Below are 22028 nucleotides of genomic sequence, written 5' to 3'. Positions count from 1 at the left end.
GTTCCAAATTATTATGTTAAGTTTACAAAATACAACTGATTAAAACTGAGCAAAGACAATTCTCAAACAAAAGTTCCACCTACATTTATCTTGGAACAATCAAAGTAATCACAGTGGCATAGGAGACAGTCGCTACTTTCCCGATTGTTTAGACGCTGATTATGGGTTTCCTGTAATTTAGCGCCGAAGACAAATTGAGTTCATGTTTGTCTTCTTTTCTCTTTTTTCTAATCTTCTTTCGGCTATGATATGAAAGCGGTTTCGTTTATGCAATGAGCTAAGTTATGAAAGTGTATTCTTTATCTTTCACCGGTGGTTTATACGTATTCATGAATCATAGCTTTGAAGTAGGAAAGTCAAATGTGTCTATCACGATAGTACATGCAATAAGTATTATAAGATTCTTTAGTGTAAAAGTTAATATTGATATAAAACAAGCCAAATTATGTAAGTTTAAGATTAAACAACAGTATTCCAATTATTTTCGTTTTGAATAAAAAAGAAGAAAGAATGTATAATACAAATGATAATATTTTAATGATTTTGACATTCTAAAAAATATTAAAGAAGCGTCATTTAATATTACTTGCAGTTTTGGAATAATATTATGAAACCATTTGATAATACAACAATAAGTTAATATGCACAGATTAAAGTTTTGTTCAATATAAGTCATTATGTATTTCTTAACTTTAAATTAATGTTATTATCAGGTAATAGGTATGCGCCTCTTTTATACACGAAAAGAAGAAATAAAAAACAAAAAAATAATGATTTCCGTGTGTTCTGCCTCATTATCTATTGTTCAATATAATCTATGGTCGGCATATGAACCAATCATTTCGAGCATATTGTAATGTTTTCTTATATAATAAACTGGTGATTTGTCTGGTCAGTGGTGAAACCATATTGATCTGCAGAAAAATCATGTCTGTAATAATAGGATGTCAAACTAGAATGTCATGATTGTTTCTTAGACAGCGTTAGATTTGTCACAAATCACTTTTATGAATAAACCTATTGTTAACTTTTGTACACACGCATCAAGGACATAAAATAATTTTCAATTGCATGAAATGTATAATGATTTGGTTAATATAATTTATGTCTTATGGTTTAATTCACCCCATAGTGTTAAAGAAAGTAAGTCATAATCTAACAATCAAATATGTTTTATTTCGAATAATTACCCGCTTGTTTTTAAAGTATTGATTCTTGTTTTGACTTCATGTTTGTACTTGCTAGGGGTCGTGAGAGGTTGTTAACCTGAACATTATCTATCATAAAAACTGAGATAAAAACTGAGTCTGCATTGTTCATATTATATTTTATTGTTTTCATTTGCTTTTGAATGATTTCCCATTTTCCTTTTTTTCATACATCTTTTTGCAGAATATATCATTAGGGATTATGCTCAAAAGTGACAATGTTGCTACGTTTGATTAAATACGGTGAAAGACTTTTAAAAATGTATAAACATCGGCTACATGCACAATGGAACGCTCCTTAACACGTCCCTACTCTTTTGTATTCGCTAAGACTTACCATTGATTTATTTCATAAGACTTGCTTCAGTTGATAAATAAATCAAGTTGCAGCCCTCGAACTATGTACATAGTCATTAAAACGTTACACCAACCTAAGAAACAATCCCTGGGGAAATACAACTTGTCAATTTAGATATCGTAGTTTATTGTAGTGCAACAGTTTTACTTTCTCTTACATTTTTCGTCTAGACAATAAGAGATAAGAGTAACTCCTGAATGTATGTATATTTTGTTGGGTATTTTTATACAATGATTCCAAGGGAAATATAACAGAACTTTTAATGCTCAGATGTATTTCTTTTATTTCATTCAAACTCATTCTTTTTTATCCGATCTTAAACCTAAATACATGTATATTAAGTCTATTCAATATTATGATAATCACAGTAATATTCATAACACATTAAAATATTTCACTAGCATTAAAATAGATGACAAGGTGGGAATACAGTTCATTCAACATAAATGTCGATTGAAATAATGAGGTGGAATGTTATTTTTTGTGTAGAATGATTTATCTATGTTCTATTCAAGAACAATCAAGTATAAGTTCATCAGTTTTTAAAAAAAAAAAATTGTAGTAACTGTACAGTAGCACCTCGAGATACATAAGAATATCTCTTATATTTTTTGTTAATTGATTAATCATATTATAGTAAATAGTTCGGTACATCAACTAAATTATCAAACGTGCTTCGATGTTTGAATAAAAAATCATTTTAGAGTTCAAACAAAATAAGGGGACATAATATTAAGCAGTGATTACGCTGTATGACATTATCCTGCTGACAACAATGATATGGTTTAGCCTGATCGATGATAGTAGGTTCAAGATACTGTCGACGCTCCCTAGAACCAGCTGTAGCAGAACCACACATTTCAGCAGTTTTAAGGTTAAGAAGAAATTATTAATATTAAGTTATATACAACATCGTGATATTTAAGTAAGATACAAAAACGCATACTTCATCATTCTTTCTAAAACTGATGTCGGAAATAAAAGTGTTAATAAGTAAAAACTATGAAAATGAAACAAACCGTTATTAGGATAAGCGTTATGGAATATCAAGTACAAATATCAAACATATTTGTATTTCAAGACTAGAAAAACTTACACTGACTACAACAATTTGGAATTTTCACTTTTATAGATAAAACATCTTCACTTTTATAATTCAGACTTAAATTGCAGATATAAAGCAATTTATTTTTGTTTCCGTTTCCACAAAGAGCGTATCATGCTGAGTATTAATAACAAAGACCAGATTCGTGCTCATTATCACAATCCCATTTCCCATTAGCCTCATTTATCAAATAGCCTTGGATTTTCCGTATTTTTTGCGTTATCATTTTAATTTGTAATACAAGGAAAGAGTATTATATGATCAAAGTTAAAAAAAAAAGTTCATTATGATTTTTTTGTGTTTTTTTTTAATGTTGTCGTTTTTGGATGAAACATCTCACGTTTCATTCGTTAAGCAATGTTTCCGTGCTTGCGCCATTCGCTATAAAAGCAATATACTACTTTATCTTTTTCTAAGAAGTATTTTTTTCTGGAAATTCAAATAAGATTTTTTTGCATCCATTACATGTATATAGCTTTATTAACTTAAAATCATATAATGGGATCATGAGAACGAAGAATATCTTTACAGATGTTATACGTATTTTCTTGTTGTAATTGTTTGCGTTTAAAATTTGAAATACATCAAATTTATTTCTTGCTCTTCCAGTACATTACAAGTCACCACACTCCTGCGTGTTAATTTTTTTAAAAATAAATATAGTAAATATAGATAATAATAAAATAATTTCACACACTTTTAAAGTCACTGTTTTACATCAGTTTCAGTTTATTGACAAATCGGCAATGGCTTGGTAGCACAGGATGAAATTTCACAAACGACCACCTGGTAAGCCTGTTTTTTTCTCTACTTATTTCTGTATTTGAAAACGCAAAATATTAAACACAACATCTGTGAAATGAACTTTTTCTAGATATTCGTTTCTATTATATTGTCATTTTGATATTATTTGTAGTAGTTTTTTTTGTAAAATGTATACCATAAATTTGTGTGGTATGTAAATATGTTTTGTAAATATGGCGATGAACATGTATTCGGTTTTTGCCAATAAATAATTTCTTGACTTTTTCCTAGCAAAATATCGTAGTGCAATAATCTCCACATTGTCTCTAGCAATTGATTTCTACCATTCAATATATATATCTTTTTAAATAAATCATACATTTAATATTTATGACTGTCTGTGCTGCAAGGCAAAATGTTTTAGTTTTTTTGTAGATTAAGTGTCGAATGTGTTTTTGTTGTTTAACCCTTTGAAATGCTGATGGAAACTGATTTTGCCCATGGGACCAGTATAGAACAAAGGTGAGCTGACAAATCCGTGTCGTCTGCTCATGATCTGCATTGTTTGCTATACAAGAAGTGCTTATTTTCAAATTTCCCAAAAAATGGTGTATGGTTTCGTCAGTATTGAAATCTTAATAATTCCATTTAAGATATTTCGGGCGGACAGGTCGGAAGCGTGTTTTACTATAAATGATGTCAACAACCGTCGGAATTGTCAAAATCGTTCTTTCAATTTGACAAACCAAGAAAAACCATAACGTTATACATTTCTAATTTCCATGTGGGTTACGTTATTACTAAAACAAAAGCGTACATTACAAACGAATAATTCCATATACATGTAATCCTAACGGATAAGTATTTTTCATAGTTTATCCCTATCTTACAGTAATGTACAAAGATATTTACAAAGATATTTACAGCATGATGATTAAAAATATCCTTTGCACACAAAGTTATTCTTACAAAATATAATACAGTAATAATATAGTAACAGTGCAAACAACTGGTTTTTTTTAAAATTTTACTGACTTGGATGTAATGTGTAAGCATTGCCAGGAAAATCACTATAACCCCTGTAGGCTATTTCACAAGCATAACATTGATTTCTGCCATCCCTGTATCACAAGGCATGATTACAATTTATTGTTAAAATGTCCGCGAGCATTAGAGTTAATAGTACATTGATAATGAAGTATTATCAAAATTGAAAAGCAATAATATCTTGGTATACAGAGGTAAACGAGCTGGACGGCCTAGAGCAAGGATCAAAGATACCAATCAAGGTGTTCATTTGGATAATTTAACAAAGATTAAAATTGACCAGATTTCAAACTTGAATGAACTGAGAAGAAACAATTTGACTCTTTCAACAGTTAATTCTAGGTCACTTCGGAATAAATCGGCTGAATTATTGCAGCATATCTATGAAGAACAAATTGATTTTTGTGTCATCACTGAGACATGGTTGCAGCCCGAGGGCGATGATAAGACTAGAGGAGAACTTAAGCAAGATGGGTACAACCTGGATGATGTTCCTAGGTCAGAGAGAAAAGGAGGAGGGTTGGCCTTACTGTACAGAGATAACCTCAAATGTTCAAGACTTTCCAATGATCAATTTCAATCATTTGAATGTGCAGAATGGGAAATTAAGTGCAAAATATTTACATTGAAAATTGTTGGTATATACAGACCTCCCTACTCAAAGTCACATCCTGTAACTCAAGCTACATTTCTGAATGAATTTCCAGAACTACTCGACAGAGTCTTACTTAAGCCTGAACCAGTGGTTATCTTGGGAGATTTCAATTTGCATTTGGACAATGACGATGATTGTTACGCAAAGCGTTTTGCTGAATGTCTGCAATCATATGGTCTAGAGCAGCATGTCAAAACACCTACACACACAAGTGGTCATGTTTTGGACTCAATAATAACCAGAAAAGCAGATAGGCTGAATGTTTCAAAGCCAGTTACAGACTATTTTATCTCTGATCACTCTTTTACAACATGTCATATAGAACAAAGCCGTCCACCTCTGATCAGAAAAACAGTGATTTCAAGAAACTGGAAAAATGTATGCACTAGTGATATGAGAAAAGACCTCTCAGAACTTAAGTCTGTCATTGATCAGTCTGATGACACAAATACGTTAGTGAAAGATTTGACTGAGAAAACCACTAGCATTGTTGACAAGCATGCTCCCATGAAGGAAAGGCAAATTGTTTGTAGACCAGATATCCCCTGGTATTCAAGTTACTTGAAGAAATTAAAACACTTCAAAAGAAGTATAGAAAAGATACATTTGAAACACAAATCCACCTTGACTGAAAATGTTTACAAGAAAGTAAAGAATCATTATACTAGAGAAGTTTCAGCTGCAAAATCAGGCTTTTATCAGTCAAAGATAAATGATGCAGAAGGAAATGTGAAAAAACTGTATAACGTCACCTCTAAACTCCTTGGCAGAGAAAAAGAAAATCCTCTTCCTTCATATTCCAATGATCAAGATCTTGCTAATGACTTTCTGCAATATTTCACAGACAAAATTAAAAATCTAAGAGATCAGCTTGACAATACACATGTTGATACTGGACATCAAAATAATAATGTTGGAAAACAGTCTTGTTAGGGGCGTGGACGGTAACTTGCACTTTCCAGTACCGTCCATGAACAGGCTCAATCAAACCGAGCCTGCAACATTTTCAATTTTGCCGTGTTGGGCTTTCTTTAGGGATTCTGTATTTATCTATTTTGTGTCAGTCGCTTGGATCAGTTTGAGATGCTTTCTTGTACAGATGTGAAGAAGTTGATTTTAGAATCAAAGTCTACAACTTGTGAACTTGATTTCATGCCAACTACCAAGTTAAAAGAGAACATTGAATACTTTCTGCCTGTAGTCACAGAAATTGTGAATAGGTCACTTACTTCTGGCATCTTTCCTCAGACTTGGAAAAGTGCAGTGATAAGACCCCTGTTGAAGAAAAAAGGTCTCGCTCTGGAGCTGAAAAACTATAGACCAGTGTCAAATTTATCATTTTTGTCCAAAATACTGGAAAAAGCTGCCCTGAATCAAATCACTCAACATATTGAGACAAATAAACTTTTGCCATCGTATCAAAGTGCATATCGTAAAAACCATGGAGTAGAAACTGCTTTGATAAAAATGTATGATGATTTGCTGAAAGCTGTTGATGATGGACAAATTACAATAGTCGTTATGATTGACCTCAGTGCTGCGTTCGACACCATTGACATCCCCATTGCGCTTCATATATACTTCATGATGACTTTGGCATAGATGACGTTCCTTTACAGTGGATCAAATCATACTTGACTGATAGAACCATGAAAGTTATCATAAACAATGAATCATCAAGACAAGAAAACCTGATGTTTGGTGTGCCTCAAGGCTCCTGTGCTGGCCCAGTAATCTTTACCTTGTATATCGCAGCATTAAATAGAGTTGTCAAGAAATACCCGGCTCAGTTACATGGTTATGCTGATGATCATAAAGTCGCTCTACAAATTCAAGCTGGAAACATAGAAAATGAAACTTATGTTCTTGAACAATTATCTGCTTGTTTGGATGATATTTCTTCTTGGATGGCAAAGTATAAATTGAAAATGAACAATGCAAAAACAGAGATCATTTTATATGGTACTACACAACAGTTAGCAAAGGTTGATATACCCGGTGTGAATGTAGGTGGTTGTTTTGTCAAATGTGTTGACCATGTAAGGGACTTGGGTGTTTGCTTTGATGCCAACCTTAGTTTTGACAGGCATATACGAAAAAAGTGTCAAATAGCCTACTCTCAACTTAAGAACCTGAAATCCATTCGTAAGCATCTGTCTCAGAAATCAACGGAAATACTAGTTCATGGTTTAGTAAATTCCCACATCGATTTTTGTAATGGACTTTTTGCAGAAATACCAGTTTATCAAATAGATCGACTTCAGAGACTCCAAAACCAGGCTGCTCGGGTAGTAACGAATGTGTATGACCAACCTAGTGCTGATCTCAGAAAATCTCTACATTGGTTACCAGTCAAGGCACGGATTATGTTTAAAGTTATTCTTATTGTTTTCCGAGTAATACATGGAACAGCTCCAACGTATCTCATAACTTTGTTTAATTGTGTGAGAAGAAAATACAGTCTAAGATCAGCTGCTGATGACACTTGTACACAGTTTGTTGTGCCAAGACGCAGGACCAGACTTGCTGACAGATCTATTTCTGTTATGGGACCTAAATGGTGGAACGCCCTACCAAAAGAATTAAAGTGCATTGCATCGGAAATTGCATTCAGAAAAAGACTGAAAGCACACCTCTTTGAACAATTTTATGGATAAAAAGTTTCGTCAAATGTGTATATAGTTTTAAACTGTGGAAATGACTTTGACATTATAGGATCTTGTGAAGCGCAACAGAATATAACTGTATAAAGTGTCGCGCTATAAAAATACCTATGATTGATTGATTGATTGATTTGAATTGTCGGTATCAAAGAACAACAAAAGGCAATACAAATCATAGCAGACTCAGATACATGTTTTATATCATGATTGGTTTTTTAAGGGATATTTATTTTCCTGTCGCCTAGTTCATCTATATCATACGATTAACTTAAATGTTTGCCTTTTAGGATAATGTTACAATTATACTTACACACTTGCTGAATCAATAGCGGAATTTTACTTGATATTGGGTTGCATGAATGCATGATGTGTGTGCGCGCACTTGTAAAAATGAATACATGTATCAGAGGGGTACTTCGCACGTGTGCTGCAAATTGTAAGAAGCAACTTAAATGTCACCGAGTGCGGCACATTGAAAATGAATTTGAACATAAACATGAATTTGATATTTTTTGGTAACAGTTGTAATGTTAACTACAGGTCATGTTCTTTAAGGAAATTGGAAACGCAAAATTGAATTTAGATACAAATATAAGCAAAATAAGATGTCAGCAAAATTGTAGACGAGGAAGCATAATAAAAGGTTCAACCGGACTAAGAAAAGATCCATAGGGAAATATAAATTGTTGTTTTGTATATCATAGACAAAATGATTAAGTACTTTACTAGTCCGGTCTAAACAATTAATGTATTTACAAATATTTATTTGCTTAAAAGGATGGTAAATTCATACTTTATGAATATCAAATAAAAGAGTTGATACACAACCATGTGATGTTTTCGGCATATGATTAGTAACACAATATTTATTTAAAAGTTCATTTTATTAAACTATTTATATAGAAGTAAAGAATTTTAAGTAAATTTGAAAACATAAAGTTGTTAATTTCATGTTAAATGCTTGTATAAGATACGAAATCTACATTTCAGAGACAAGCTAAATGGATTGCCGTGTCTAATTAGCGTTCCACTTTACCCAGCTTTTGATTAAACGTCAACAAATGAAGCTGTTTCTACCTTAAGTTTGTCTTTTAGTTAAAGCGGCCTTCAGCATTACAAACGATGAAATACAATGTATGTTATTTTTAGATAAACCGGTCCATATAATTGTCAAATCAAAAGAATTAAGGTGAAAAATGAAATTTCCTGACGATAATATACATAAACACAATGAAACGTCTCGATAGGCCCGGCCTGCTCTTTATATCAAAATTAGTAGAACATTAAATAGAACGAATCGTTCGTTACTCCGATCATCTATTTTTAGAAACGAACGTCACTTACTCGTCATAAATAATTACCGGGACACAATTTTAAAGAAGCTTAACATTTATATACTAGATAAAATTACTGAAATTCTTAAATTGAAACAACACAAAATTGTTTTTCAACAGAAAGTAAAAACAAGCAAATTCGTTGAATTTATATCCCCCGCCGAGTACTGGTTATTATTAACACAACAACTGAAGACATAAGGCTTTATTTATATATTAATCATGGCATAAACTGTAAAATTCTTTGAACTTGAAGCCTTGTACCTTCAAACAAGAAGAATTTTTAAGTTTTCACTGTATACATATAAGGAAAATCTATGACCCCCTGGAGTGGGGCCAATTTTGACCCCAGGGCTAAAATTTGAACAATTTTGGCAGAGGACCTATATGTTATATCATATACCAAATATCAAAGCTCTAGGCCTTGTACTGTCAGACAAGATTTTTTAATTTTGCATTTTTGAAACTCCTTTTCTGGCCCCGTGTGACTGATGATTGTGATTGAAAATTAATTTGAGTTACATGCGACACAAGTTGAAAATTACAAAATTTTACTAAGTCAAGGGCAATAACTCTAAAAATACTAAAATATCCAGACGAAAATACCCAGGTGCACAACTACACATACTGATCAACATTCCTGTAAAGTTTCATGACTCTAGGTCAAATACTTTTTGAGTTACATGCGACACAAGTTGAAAATTACAAAATTTTACTAAGTCAAGGGCAATAACTCTAAAAATACTAAAAATATCCAGACGAAAATACCCAGATGCACAACTTCACATGCTGATCAACATTCCCATAAAGTTTCGTTGAATTCCAGCCATTAGTTGCAGAGAACTACTCCGGAAACGAAATTCGGACACAATTTTACTGAGTCAAGGGCAATAACTCTAAAAATACTAAAATATCCAGACGAAAATACCCAGGTGCACAACTACACATACTGATCAACATTCCTGTAAAGTTTCATGACTCTAGGTCAAATACTTTTTGAGTTACATGCGACACAAGTTGAAAATTACAAAATTTTACTAAGTCAAGGGCAATAACTCTAAAAATACTAAAAATATCCAGACGAAAATACCCAGATGCACAACTTCACATGCTGATCAACATTCCCATAAAGTTTCGTTGAATTCCAGCCATTAGTTGCAGAGAACTACTCCGGAAACGAAATTCGGACGGACGGATGGACGGACGGACGGACAGACGGACGGACGGACGGACAACGTCAAAACTATATCCCCCTCCCGATTCCATCGGCGGGGGATAAAAACTGAAGGCCACTTTAAATTATAAATTTGAGCCGTGTCACGACAAAACCAACAAAATGGGTTTGCGGCCAGCATGGATCAAGACCAGCCTGCGCATCCGCGCAGTCTGATGTTCGCTTACCCTATTTAACAAGTAGAGAAACTGATAGCGAACAGCATGGATCCTGATCAGATTGCGCGGATGCGCAGGCTGGTCTGGATCCATGCTGGTCGCAAACCCATCATGTTAGTTTTGTCGTGACGCGGCTCAAATTTGAACCGCTGTAATCAATCAGTCTGCGTTCGTTTCTATTTCCTTACACAGAGTTTCATGCTGAGTATAATGAACAAAGCTGTGATTTGTGTTGATAATATCGATGCCATTTCTCATTGGCAGAATACAAAATGAACTTTAATCTACAAATTAGCAAATTACAAGTGACACAAAAGCTATAACTACGGAAGGTATAAGATGACATTTTGAAAAAAAAAATGATTTCGCGGTCAAATATGTAACTGTTTTTTTATCACCTCGTGGCTTCGATAAAGGATTTCCTACATGTCTCGTGTTGATCAAAAGAATGACGGTAAAACATTTGAGCATACCTAACTTTGTAGTTTCCTTCCACTCGAACCTTAGAAAAAGGATAAGCATAAAGAATGTTGACTGGCAATGGTTTTGCTAACCTAACATTGCAGTTTCCACACAATCAAATGGAATCCAACATATATTTAGGAGCAACACCTTTACCATTATAGAGACAACTGTTTAAATCTATATTATCTAAACGTATGCTAATGCTAATGTGCCAAAAAATCTGGTGATTTTACGTAAATAATGTAAAACTGCAAATTTCTGTTTTTATTCTTAATAAGCACATTATGATATTGACGTTTGTGTATGTGGTCGTTTGTTGTTGTTTTTTTTTGTTGACGTATCGATGATGTTGTTAATGTTGTGGTTTTGTTGTGATTGTTTTTTAAATTTCGCGTTTTTTTTTTTGGGCGCTATGGGGAAGGGGGATGCTTATCCTCCTTTTCCATATAAGAAAAGTTCAGGTGAGTACGCATCATATATTCAGAACATATTTTCACAATTCCTAACCAATATAATTCGATAAACATTTTGCCCGGGTAATTTCCCATGGGCTATATCACGTATCACATATTGACTCTCATGGGAATGCTCAGTCACACTGTTCTTGATCAATGCTATCAACTTTTCCCAGAAATAAATGATAACGATTGTGCCTTATTTATTCTTTTATCAGAATCTCTTAAATACAATTATTATCTAATTGATTTTTTTATTCATAAGTAAGACGGTATAAGTGTTTTCGTTTTAAGCTACAGTTGCGTACCTACTAAATTAAAATTATAATTTAGTTCATAGTTTATTCATTACAGATTACAGTTCATTATGCTGATACGCGTTGTATTACCTGAGAAGATACTAGCAATACAAAAATACAATAATTATCTAATTAATCTCAATTATTCATTGGAGATTCTGTGTGCGTTGTATTTAGTAGCGTGTTGTATGCTACGTATATTTGAGATTTTTTTCCTATATAGAGTACAATGTATATATGTCAATATGCATTGTATTAAAATAGAGGATATAGAATGAGTGTGTGTAGATGTAATATTATTTTTTTTGAACGTGTTGAATAAAAATCATATTTAAAGAGCTCAGCATTGTTTTATTCAGCGAGATCTATTCAATAAATGTACATGAATATAGTTTAAATTATTCTATTTATCATAAATACATAATAAGAACGGTATCTTTTAGATTAAAATAGAATTTCTATAATGATTATTCCTTTGATATTTTATTCATTATCCACAGAGTTTATGTGTGTTTAATTTGGAAACATTTCACCCTTGTTGGCAAACATTTATTTGATGTGTGCATGAATGAAATTTGATTTGAAAATCAGGTTCATGTGTTATCAAGATATACGTACAAATTACAAAATACTTTTGTAAGTTTGATATCAAATTATCATTATTAAAGAAGGAATTATCAGATACACAGTGAATCAAAATATTTTCTTTGCGGCGTTTAGCCTAAAATCATTTAAAGGATCTCCACTGAGGTCAAAAAGCCTAATGACATAAATTCTGAATTCTTACATAGATCTACTGAGGCACTCAAAACAGAAAAAAAATCAACAAATAATATAGAATAATAAAGAAATATACCCGTGAATAAATTAAAAGTCATATTTCATATTTCTGTGTTAACGTCAGCCCGATTTGAGTGCAAAAGCTTTGTAACGCTTTTCTTTTTGGGGTAATTTTGCCCGTTTTAGATAATGTTTCTGGAAGCACAAAATGAGGAAATGATCTGAAATTTTGCACACAAGTTGCTTGTCGAGCAGGCATACATCAAATTGTATATTAATATCGACAAATATTTCCCGTTCCATCACGTCAAAAAATACAAACAAACAATCCAATAAATGTATCAAATTTATAAAAAGGGACTACCTGAAAATAAAATGGCATATATATACAATGTATGTTATATGTACAAACAAACGTTATTGATTACGTGAAACTATCGTTTCTAACGCCATTTGAAATTAATATTTCGCGAACTTTGACAAAAGCCGATGCAATGTTTATCTTATATATGTTACATAATAATGTGCTGTCAATCACTTGGTTGCTTTGATAATAAGAACGGAAATAACACTTTAACCTTTTACAAATTATTCGATCGATTGTTAACATTTAAGGAATCTCTGGAAATAAGCATTTAAATACAAATGTCACAGTGACAGCTATTGTTCTGAAATTTTTGCTAGACGCTCGTCTTCTGTTCTTCTAGCTTTGTAAGATGTTTTTTGTCTCTGTGATAGAAAATGCATTATAAATAAACCAAAAAAAAATGTATCACGCATAGGAAAAAAAGTTGATATACTGGCATTGCAGTTTCTGCGTTATTCACAAAATATTGATATTTATGAGGATGAAAATATCGTTTTAAAGAAATCACATATTTATTATTTATAAAAGTTGCTACTTTCTCGGCGCAGCAAGACAACGTAATTCAGTTTTAGTGCCAATATTTATGGATTCAGTGCCGGAAGATATATTTATTCCTTACAACTTCACGTGGGAGCATAAACCACAATGATTTTCCCCGAGAAATATGTAATTATCAAGTCTGCCCCTCACTTTTTCTCATATATTACATACTTGGTTTTTGTCTGTAATTTGAAAGACCCACAAATCATTGTAGCGGTTATGTTTATGAAAACAAGTAATTACATATTAAATTAATACAGCGTTTTGGAAATTTAGGAACTTATTTAATGTACGGTCAATATTTAAAAGAAGATTTTAAATATATACTATATCTGTGAAATTGTTGTATATATTTTTGCGCTAAGATTTAAAAATAGCATGACTAAGCATGTTCATGATAAATATAATAATGATGGAAATGTAAAAGGTATGGTAAAGGTCTTGTTTATTATAGTGTCACCCCTACTGAAAGGGCCAGCCATTTTGACTTAATATGAGACACCTTTTGCTTGCATACCATGTACCAGGCGCCAGGCGGATAGAAATCGGTAATTCATTTTAACTACCTCGCGTCTCACGAAGCGGCCATTTCGGAACGAGTCCCCGAGAAACATTCATCCTTCAATTAACGCTCCCCGTGGGGCTCGAACTTTCGACCTCCCGATCCGAAGGCGGACGCATTAACCACTAGGCCAACGGTAACGGTTAATGTATATATGAACAGAAGCAACAATATATCAAAACACTACACATTATTTCACTCTCACAACGTGTAAAGAAGGTATTCAAGCTACAAAAAAGCAACACAAAGAAACGTAAAAGCATCAATATGTGCGTACATCTGTAACAGTATTTATCGTTCTTTACCTCAGAAAAATGAAAACAATTTCAACAAACTTTATGAAAGAAATAATGAAAAGTCAAGAATAGAAAACTTAGACACATTCATTTTTTTGTAAGTGATATACACCAAAATTGTGTGTTTCAAAACAAAACAAATATATACGAACAAATGAGAATATTAAGAAAAAACGTAGACTGATTCAGTTTTTTTTGTTTTTGTTTTTTTGTTAGTGATATTTACCAAAATTATGTGTATTAAACCATCGCAAATATATGTATAAATTCAAGTACTAGTTTAAACAGATGGTGCTACATAACGCATAAATCATCCGAACAGAAGCGTGTATCTGTACAAGATGTTTCTTTTTTCGTTTTTATACAATAATCATCTATTCCACCATTATGATTACAATCGACCATAATGATTATAATCGTTATAAAATTCCTTCAAACAAAAAGCAGATAATGAGTCATCAGATCTTTTATGTATCAAGTTTACTGACTCGCCAATTGCCTAATGAACCTCTGGAATTTATCAGCAGCATATATCATATAAAACACATTAAACAAATGTTTGCCTACCTGTATAATAGTAATCAGGTACGGCACCTATATATCCACGTTACATCTCGCCAGATGTTATAACTAGTAAACATGTTGTTGTGTAGCGTTTAAACATACTCCATTGCCTACGATCAATCAATACAAGTCTTTCTTCTTAAAAATTCTAACTTTATGTCCTAGATATTTTCCAATTACGACATTCTATGTCACAAGATGCAATATTGAACGATAACCGTCATTTCAGGAACGAGTTGTATGGTGTGAATTGATGAGAAGTGTTGTTGTTTTAATGTTATATCGTGTACACATACAGGTGTAATACCAGCAGTTACTGACTACTAGATTATATCATTCTCGCAGACACCAGACTTACAAACCACACATATTTTCATATTCCATTCATAAAATCCATCTCTCACGAATACCACAACCTGTTCTCGTCTCTCACAGTAGTTTGTGTTTACCGCCGTAAAGTATGTACGGTAGCCGTAAAATCCATAAATTCAGATAATTATTATAGTTATACCAATAGTATAGTTTTCACATCGGATATCCGTTATAGTGATGTAGTGAGTTTAAAGTATTCATACATGTATATGCATTGTAACTATCTATCCATTCAATATCGAAGTTCACAGAAGATTTTCTACGGAAACTATCGCGATACACTGCAGTGCTGTATATTTTCCGATATGCACACTATATAAAAAGTTTCGTCTGGCAGAATGTCAGCTATTCCTCATCATAGAATTAACTAGCTTATAGAAAATATGTAAATATGAGTGCCCGAGCTACGGCCGCAACGCGAGAAAAGATCATGTCTCATAAAATGGCGCGAGATACAAATAATTTATAATAATGGATTGGTATTGGGCCTATTGGCTACAAATTGCTCTGAGGTTTATGTTCGTGAGTAATTCGAGTAATTCCATTACATTTTACGAGCCGGGATTCAGCATAAAAGTTAGTAAAATATTTGTAATTTTTACAATGCAATAAAATTCGCTGTCGATTTACGGGGTGGACGTAAAATTCTTATATTCTATATATTTATATAAGATATAAAAATGTTTCTTTATTTGTATCTAACTCCCCGTTGTACTTAACACTGAATTAAACATGAACATCTTTTGGTACTCATATTAGGGCCGTTTGAAACAATACCCGACAACCCTTGCAATTTTTCATCACTAGAAACAAAGCTGAAACTAAAAATTAATGGTGTAGTCAATGAAAATATTGTCAAGTTAACATCTGTATCAAATACATACTACGTAGGCATTAACAATTTTTTTTCAAATTGACCGAATAAAGTAGTTTTAATTCTTTAGTCCACTTTTAACATATTGATATATAATTAATAATAAATTTGACAGATATTGAAAGAGTAAAATATAAGAAAAAAATTGAACGTAATAGATCATTAATTATGGCTACGACCTATAATATTATATAGCTCCTATTAGAGCGAAATAAGAACTACAGTATTTACTTAAAATACGATCAAGAACTAATTGGCTTATTAATTAGAAGTTTGAAAGGTCATACGCTTGACTATAAATGTATTTGTATAACAAATTGAAATTATGCCACTACGAATCTCCCCTGGACATTTATGCTTATATTGAATAAATAGTATGTACATTTATTGCACATTTGAAAAGTCCCTTAACACCCATTTTCCATTTTAAATTACGCACTAAGATTATACCACATTAAGTGTCATTTTGATTTACATAATCAATTAGATCTATTTCGAAAATGCGTTTTTATCATAATTTTATACATAATGTTTCAATATTCAGTTGTTTTACTTGCCATGCAGACGCTCTAAGCTGTTATATATGCAACTGAGGTATAAAATCTACCACTGTTTATCATTTTATAAGGGTAGTAGGCATTAATGCAAATATTAATCTCTGAACAAAACTATTATCTATCATAATAAAATATAACCTTAAAATGCAACAGGCCGGTGACTAACTTCTTAGCGGAAAATGTAAACGAACCTGTCTAGCCTTATTGTCCAATTATGTGGATACTGGTCTTATTCATGTTGCTTTTTTTTTTTTGCTTTTTTATTTATTTTTCTTGCTTTCTTTTATCACGTGTAAGTGCAAAGATATTTTCAAGGTGCGACAGTTGCCGAGGGGCTTGCGATCTTTCATGCAAGGAAGCTAACTTACTGAATGTCGGTGATTCTACTGCCTGTTTGTGCCGAAAAAAATACACAGAGAACATGTGGTCTTCTACTGCTATGATTTTTAAGTGTTGCTGTGCCGTTAAAACCCGACAAAAAAGTGCCTGAATTCTAATGATAAAAATGTCTGTACACTGCTATGATGAATTTATTCTTTGTGGTGAAAAGATAATAAAGACATGAAAATATAATATACATTTTCATTTCTTTAACGTTCGGGCTACAAAAAAAATCATTACCCGAATGTTTTTTGTTTGCTCTGCAATTGCGCCTACTATTCACTCGCCATTTTTTTTCTTGCAGGGATCATATGCTTTTTCGTCAAACACAGTTATGTCCATCTAATTCATGAATTTCGTTAAACAGAGCAAATCCAGTTTCATCACTCTTCCGACGTGCAAATAGAGCAAACCAAATGTATTCTTCTATTGTATTCTATTGTGTCTTGCCAAATGTTTATATTATATGTACGTAGGAGTATTAGAACATCATATTTGGCTATTTTATGAATATTTATATTACGTCACTTTTCATTGGATAATCGTGATGTTTATAGAATTTAAAAACAATATATAAAGCACACACACAGAAACCAAGCAGCAAGACAACAAAATATGGAACAAGGAAAAACATGAGCGTGGCGTGCCAACAATGTAAATTACTAGTAAAGGAAAATATACGAAGTTCAATAGAGACAATAAAGCTGCACGCCTCCAGATGAGCCAAAATATTTCCAGAAATTCAATCTTTAAAAAATGTATTAAGATCTTAAGAAGAGTTAAAAGATTCAATATTTAATTAATTATTTACATGTTATATGCGATTAATGACTGATTTTGCCGTTCCAATCACTTTAATTCTACTGCGTTACTAACGCAGTAAGAAGTAATTATGTATATTTTGACCTCTTTTTGGTAATTTACGTTTACATTTACGATTGTTAGTGCCGTTTGCATTGTGTAAACTACTTTCTTTGTTCATTTCACTATATTATAAATTTAAAAAACATTTTCAGAATTTCATGAAAATAAGCATGAATCCGGAGGCATGCTGCTGTAATGACTGACAATCAATTTATTAGACCACAATTGTTTTCTCTCGGCCAATCAGAGTAGTTTTAAAGTGTTTGATATATCCCACACATCACAGTATAGTGTTTGATATAACTATCATGTTTGTTTTCAACTGAAAGAAAAACCCCGTTATGTGCTCGCTTTATGCGGGAAAAATTTATATGTATATAGTAAAATTTATATTGTAATTCCCTTCTTAAAAATTAACAGATAGCAATAGTCCTTTGACCAATTTATTTCGTCATTTTACAAGTATAGTTACTGTATTTGTAAATAAGAAAAAACAAGCAATAATGAAATGAAATGCGTTTATCAATCTATTTAAATCTATATATGTATCTACATTTTACGGCCGCTTTTGTGCTAATATTTTAGGCACTGTGCCTTGTGCATTATGCCCGGTTCACTCTTAATAGCAGACACTGTCGATGTACATTCATTTTCGGTTTGGGATGAGGGGATTCCACTGGTGGGCAGGGGGTGGAGTATTCGAACGGTGACTGGACTGCGTTTGCAACGCTAAGGCAATGGTATGCTTTAAGGCTTCAGAGGGACGTTTGAAATATTGTTTTAATTCATGAATGAGGTAAAAAAAACAATGCAGGATGTATATAAAGCATACAACAAAAACACGAATCTATATGTCAAGTAAAAAATTTTCAACTTCAGCCGGACAACCAATCAATATCCTAAGCCCTAGGGTTGTTTAAGCATTAAGGAAAACGTTAAATGAAAGTTACCTGCCCGTTTCTCCAAGAGCCCACTCTTGAGAAAAGCGGCCATCTCTCATGATTTCTGTCTTAGAGTATTTTTCGGTAAGCAGTTTTGCTTCTTGACTTCATATTTAAGCGCTGTGTACGTTGTTGTGTCATTTAATCATTTAAATGAAGAATCAACAGGAATAACAACAAAATCTCTCAACTTGCAAAATTGTAATAATATCACATTCAGAAATGTTAAATTCTTCTCAAATTTCTTCTTACTGCACCTTTGTGATGGAATGTGAAATCTATAATTCATAAGATTGTGTATACAGTAACTTATGAAAGAACATGAATTATGCCATTTTCTCGTGCTTTTTTACCTACATAAGGCCAAATAGATTGAGTAAGAAATATTTTGATGTCCCTATGTCATTGTCGGAGAAAAAATCGTTTACGCATATTAAATCTTCACATTAAACGTGGTCTAAGTCAGATAGATCGCTCGTACCAGTTGGATGTGAGATTTATCAACTCGCTTCGCTTGTTTCACTCGTTGATAAATCTCACATCCAACTGGTACTCGTGATCTATCCTATACTAATATAATAATATTTTCTATCCGTAAGAGGCCTGTCAATAGTTTGATATTCAAGAAAAACGAATGAGTTGAAAAGCTTCTCCTTATTGTGTGCTGCTGGGCTCCCTTCCGGTCGTCTTGTGTTGCTTGGTCGTGTGTTAGGTACATTCATTGATCACCACTCTCTTGTTTTTCATATTCTTATTGTTTCCGCACGAAAAGCGACACGCATTCTTTTACTTTGGGACCGTACGCCGCTTTTCATGGAATAACTCTACTGTGTCACATTGAAGGTTCCATGATAACCGCCGTATGAACACATCTGCGGATGTTACTAAATTCAAAACTCCACCATTTTTGTGTTTAAACGTTGAATTCTGCTTAAGCCGGTGCTAGGGGGCGTGGACGGTAACTTGCACTTTCCAGTCAAACCGAGCCTGCAACATTTTACAATTTTGCCGTGTTGGACTGTCTTTAGGGATTCTGTTTTTCTCTATTTTATTCTATTTGTAGTTGTGCTGATAAACACATCTGGTCTTATAAACTGAATATACTGGATCCTAATTACTAAGAGATGAAAGATATTCTTAATTGTTTCCGTGCTGAATGCGAGGTCTAACGGTTGCTCGTTATGTTTAATTGTTTATGACCTTGATTATAAATGATTCTACAATTCCCGGTAATCATAATGTTAAATCAATTCACAAATAATAATTATATTGTTGATTTTACCCGAAGAAAAAGAGTTTCACCCCTGTGACAAGTGTTGTCAAATTAGATCAAATTAAATACTAAATCTTTTCTAAATCTCTATGAAACTATTTGGCAATTCTATCCTTTTGGAAATCGACTATGACAGTCGATATTAATTGATACAGCTTTTTAAAATAAGTTCATAGTATGGAAACAAAATATTGACAACGGATATTGAAACATATTTTATCACTCAAATATACATCTCATTTATTTTAAATTTAGAAAAGTGAAAATCCATTGAAACCAATGAAATGAAATGAATGTATATAAATCACAGAATCAGTTTACATGTAACATGTTAAATAAAGATAATAAAACGTTCAAAACCTCTCACAGCCATTGACATCAATGATGTATTATCAATGATGTTTCTAAATTCATTTTTTCCCCTTTTGTGTTGAAATGCTGAATTCTGCTGAAAATGGTTTTATTTGGGGTTAGCTTGCAATTGCCACAGAAACATTGAAGACCTGAAATAATTTTAAATTGTGTTTGCAGGTATTTGGCGTTCTTTGGGGGCTGTGATTTTCTCTTTTCAATAGGATTGAAATAAATGATCAAACGATTAATGATCGAAAGACAGACAGGTTTGAGTACCCTTTAAAATGAAAATTGTCGCAAGTTTTAGCCTCGGTTCAGCCTATAATTTTGCGAAGTTTACAACCAGAGTGACTATGAGATCCAGACAATTGAGCCTTCTACAACCCAGGGTGCTTTTTGCGACATTTAATTTGACTGAATAGTCAAAATGTAAACATCCATTTTCAACGGAAATAATTACATGGGGATATACATGAGTACATGAGTCAAAATAGATTAAGCAGACGATATAAGCATTGAACAAAAGAATATTTAACGACTTCATCAATGAAACATAGACAGATCTGCAACACTATTCAAACTCCTCGCACCGGTTACGCATCTAATCTTGTAAGGGGAGATCACTGCGTGGGAGATGACAACACCATTCAGATGCAGTATATGGTAATAGCACGTTGTCAAAAATCATGATCAGGAAAGAGTCTGTTTTCATAGATCATAATAGTATAGATGTGTTTGTGTTTTGATATCTAAATGAAACACAGAATATGTTTATGACTGTCAGATATCATCATTTGCTTAATTAGTACAATAAAAATTACTTACACTTATAACTTGCACGGTAAGCACAGTTGAGTTCAGTTTCGTTACAGTTTGATCTAGTTGAATATTTTATGTCATAACATTAATTCTTCGGGGTAATAGAAAAAATACCACATAGGTTAGCGAGTAACAGTAAAAATATCATATCTCGTAAAAATACTTACTCATCCGGAAACAGTATTTTATATTTTTACTGTTACCCACAAAATTATGTGTTATTTAAATTATGACAACATTGAGTAACATTTGATATCAATATTCTGCCATCACTAAAGTCTCGGTCTTTCGAGATCATTGATGCCAGCACTGTTAAGTCTTGGGAATTGAGTACCGCTCAAGCCGGTGCTAGCGGGCGTGAGGGATGTTACACTTATTTATTATCCCTCTTGTACAGACTCAATCAAACCGAGTCCAAGTCATGTAATTTTGTTGTGATTAATGCTTCCGAGGGATCACTTTGTTTCCAGATTTTACTACTAGAAGGACGACTGCTAATTTTAATCATTATCTACTATAAACTTATCACCGTGTTTTATATATCAATAATAGCTCAATGTATTTGCTTATGCTTTTAATGTGCATTTTGACAAATCGCTGCACATTTTTCCTCAAGACTGTTTTTGTGTCTTGAGAACAAAATATTTAATCAAATACCAGTATTACAGTCTTTTGGAACATGGACAGAATGTTTACATAATTAAGATTTACATCTCTTGTTTAATTAGTCTGTAAATCAAGAGAGGAAAAAACATGGTC

At 32.7% G+C, this 22028-nt stretch overlaps 2 protein-coding genes across 2 annotated transcripts in view; one reads left to right on the top strand and one right to left on the bottom strand.

Moving 5' to 3' along the window:
* LOC132745756 (thrombospondin-2-like) overlaps nucleotides 1-15455 on the bottom strand; it is an 80354-nt gene extending 64899 nt beyond the window's left edge. Inside the window, exon 1 of the mRNA XM_060734729.1 lies at nucleotides 14838-15455. The gene's annotated coding sequence lies outside the window, so the exon portion shown is untranslated. The remainder of the gene's footprint in view (nucleotides 1-14837) is intronic.
* Nucleotides 3891-6050, top strand: LOC132745754 (uncharacterized). The gene is made up of 2 exons (XM_060734725.1): nucleotides 3891-3937; nucleotides 4655-6050. The coding sequence occupies exons 1-2, from the start codon at nucleotides 3891-3893 to the stop codon at nucleotides 6048-6050; spliced, it is 1443 nt and encodes a 480-aa protein (XP_060590708.1).
* Nucleotides 15456-22028: the final 6573 nt, after the last annotated feature.

Source organism: Ruditapes philippinarum, unplaced genomic scaffold (genome assembly GCF_026571515.1).
Source record: "Ruditapes philippinarum isolate M1 unplaced genomic scaffold, ASM2657151v2 ctg2439_1_1_1_1, whole genome shotgun sequence".
NCBI lineage: Eukaryota > Metazoa > Mollusca > Bivalvia > Venerida > Veneridae > Ruditapes > Ruditapes philippinarum.
The sequence above is the reverse complement of the archived record's forward strand: the minus strand, read 5'-3'. Positions and strand labels throughout refer to the sequence as shown.

Bases quoted from the DNA above. Each gene is read 5' to 3' on its own strand.
- LOC132745754 (XM_060734725.1), top strand. From the start codon at position 3,891: ATGCTGATGGAAACTGATTTTGCCCATGGGACCAGTATAGAACAAAG. The intron at 3,938-4,654 runs GTGAGCTGACAA...CTTGGTATACAG, and splicing joins GGGACCAGTATAGAACAAAG to AGGTAAACGAGCTGGACGGC.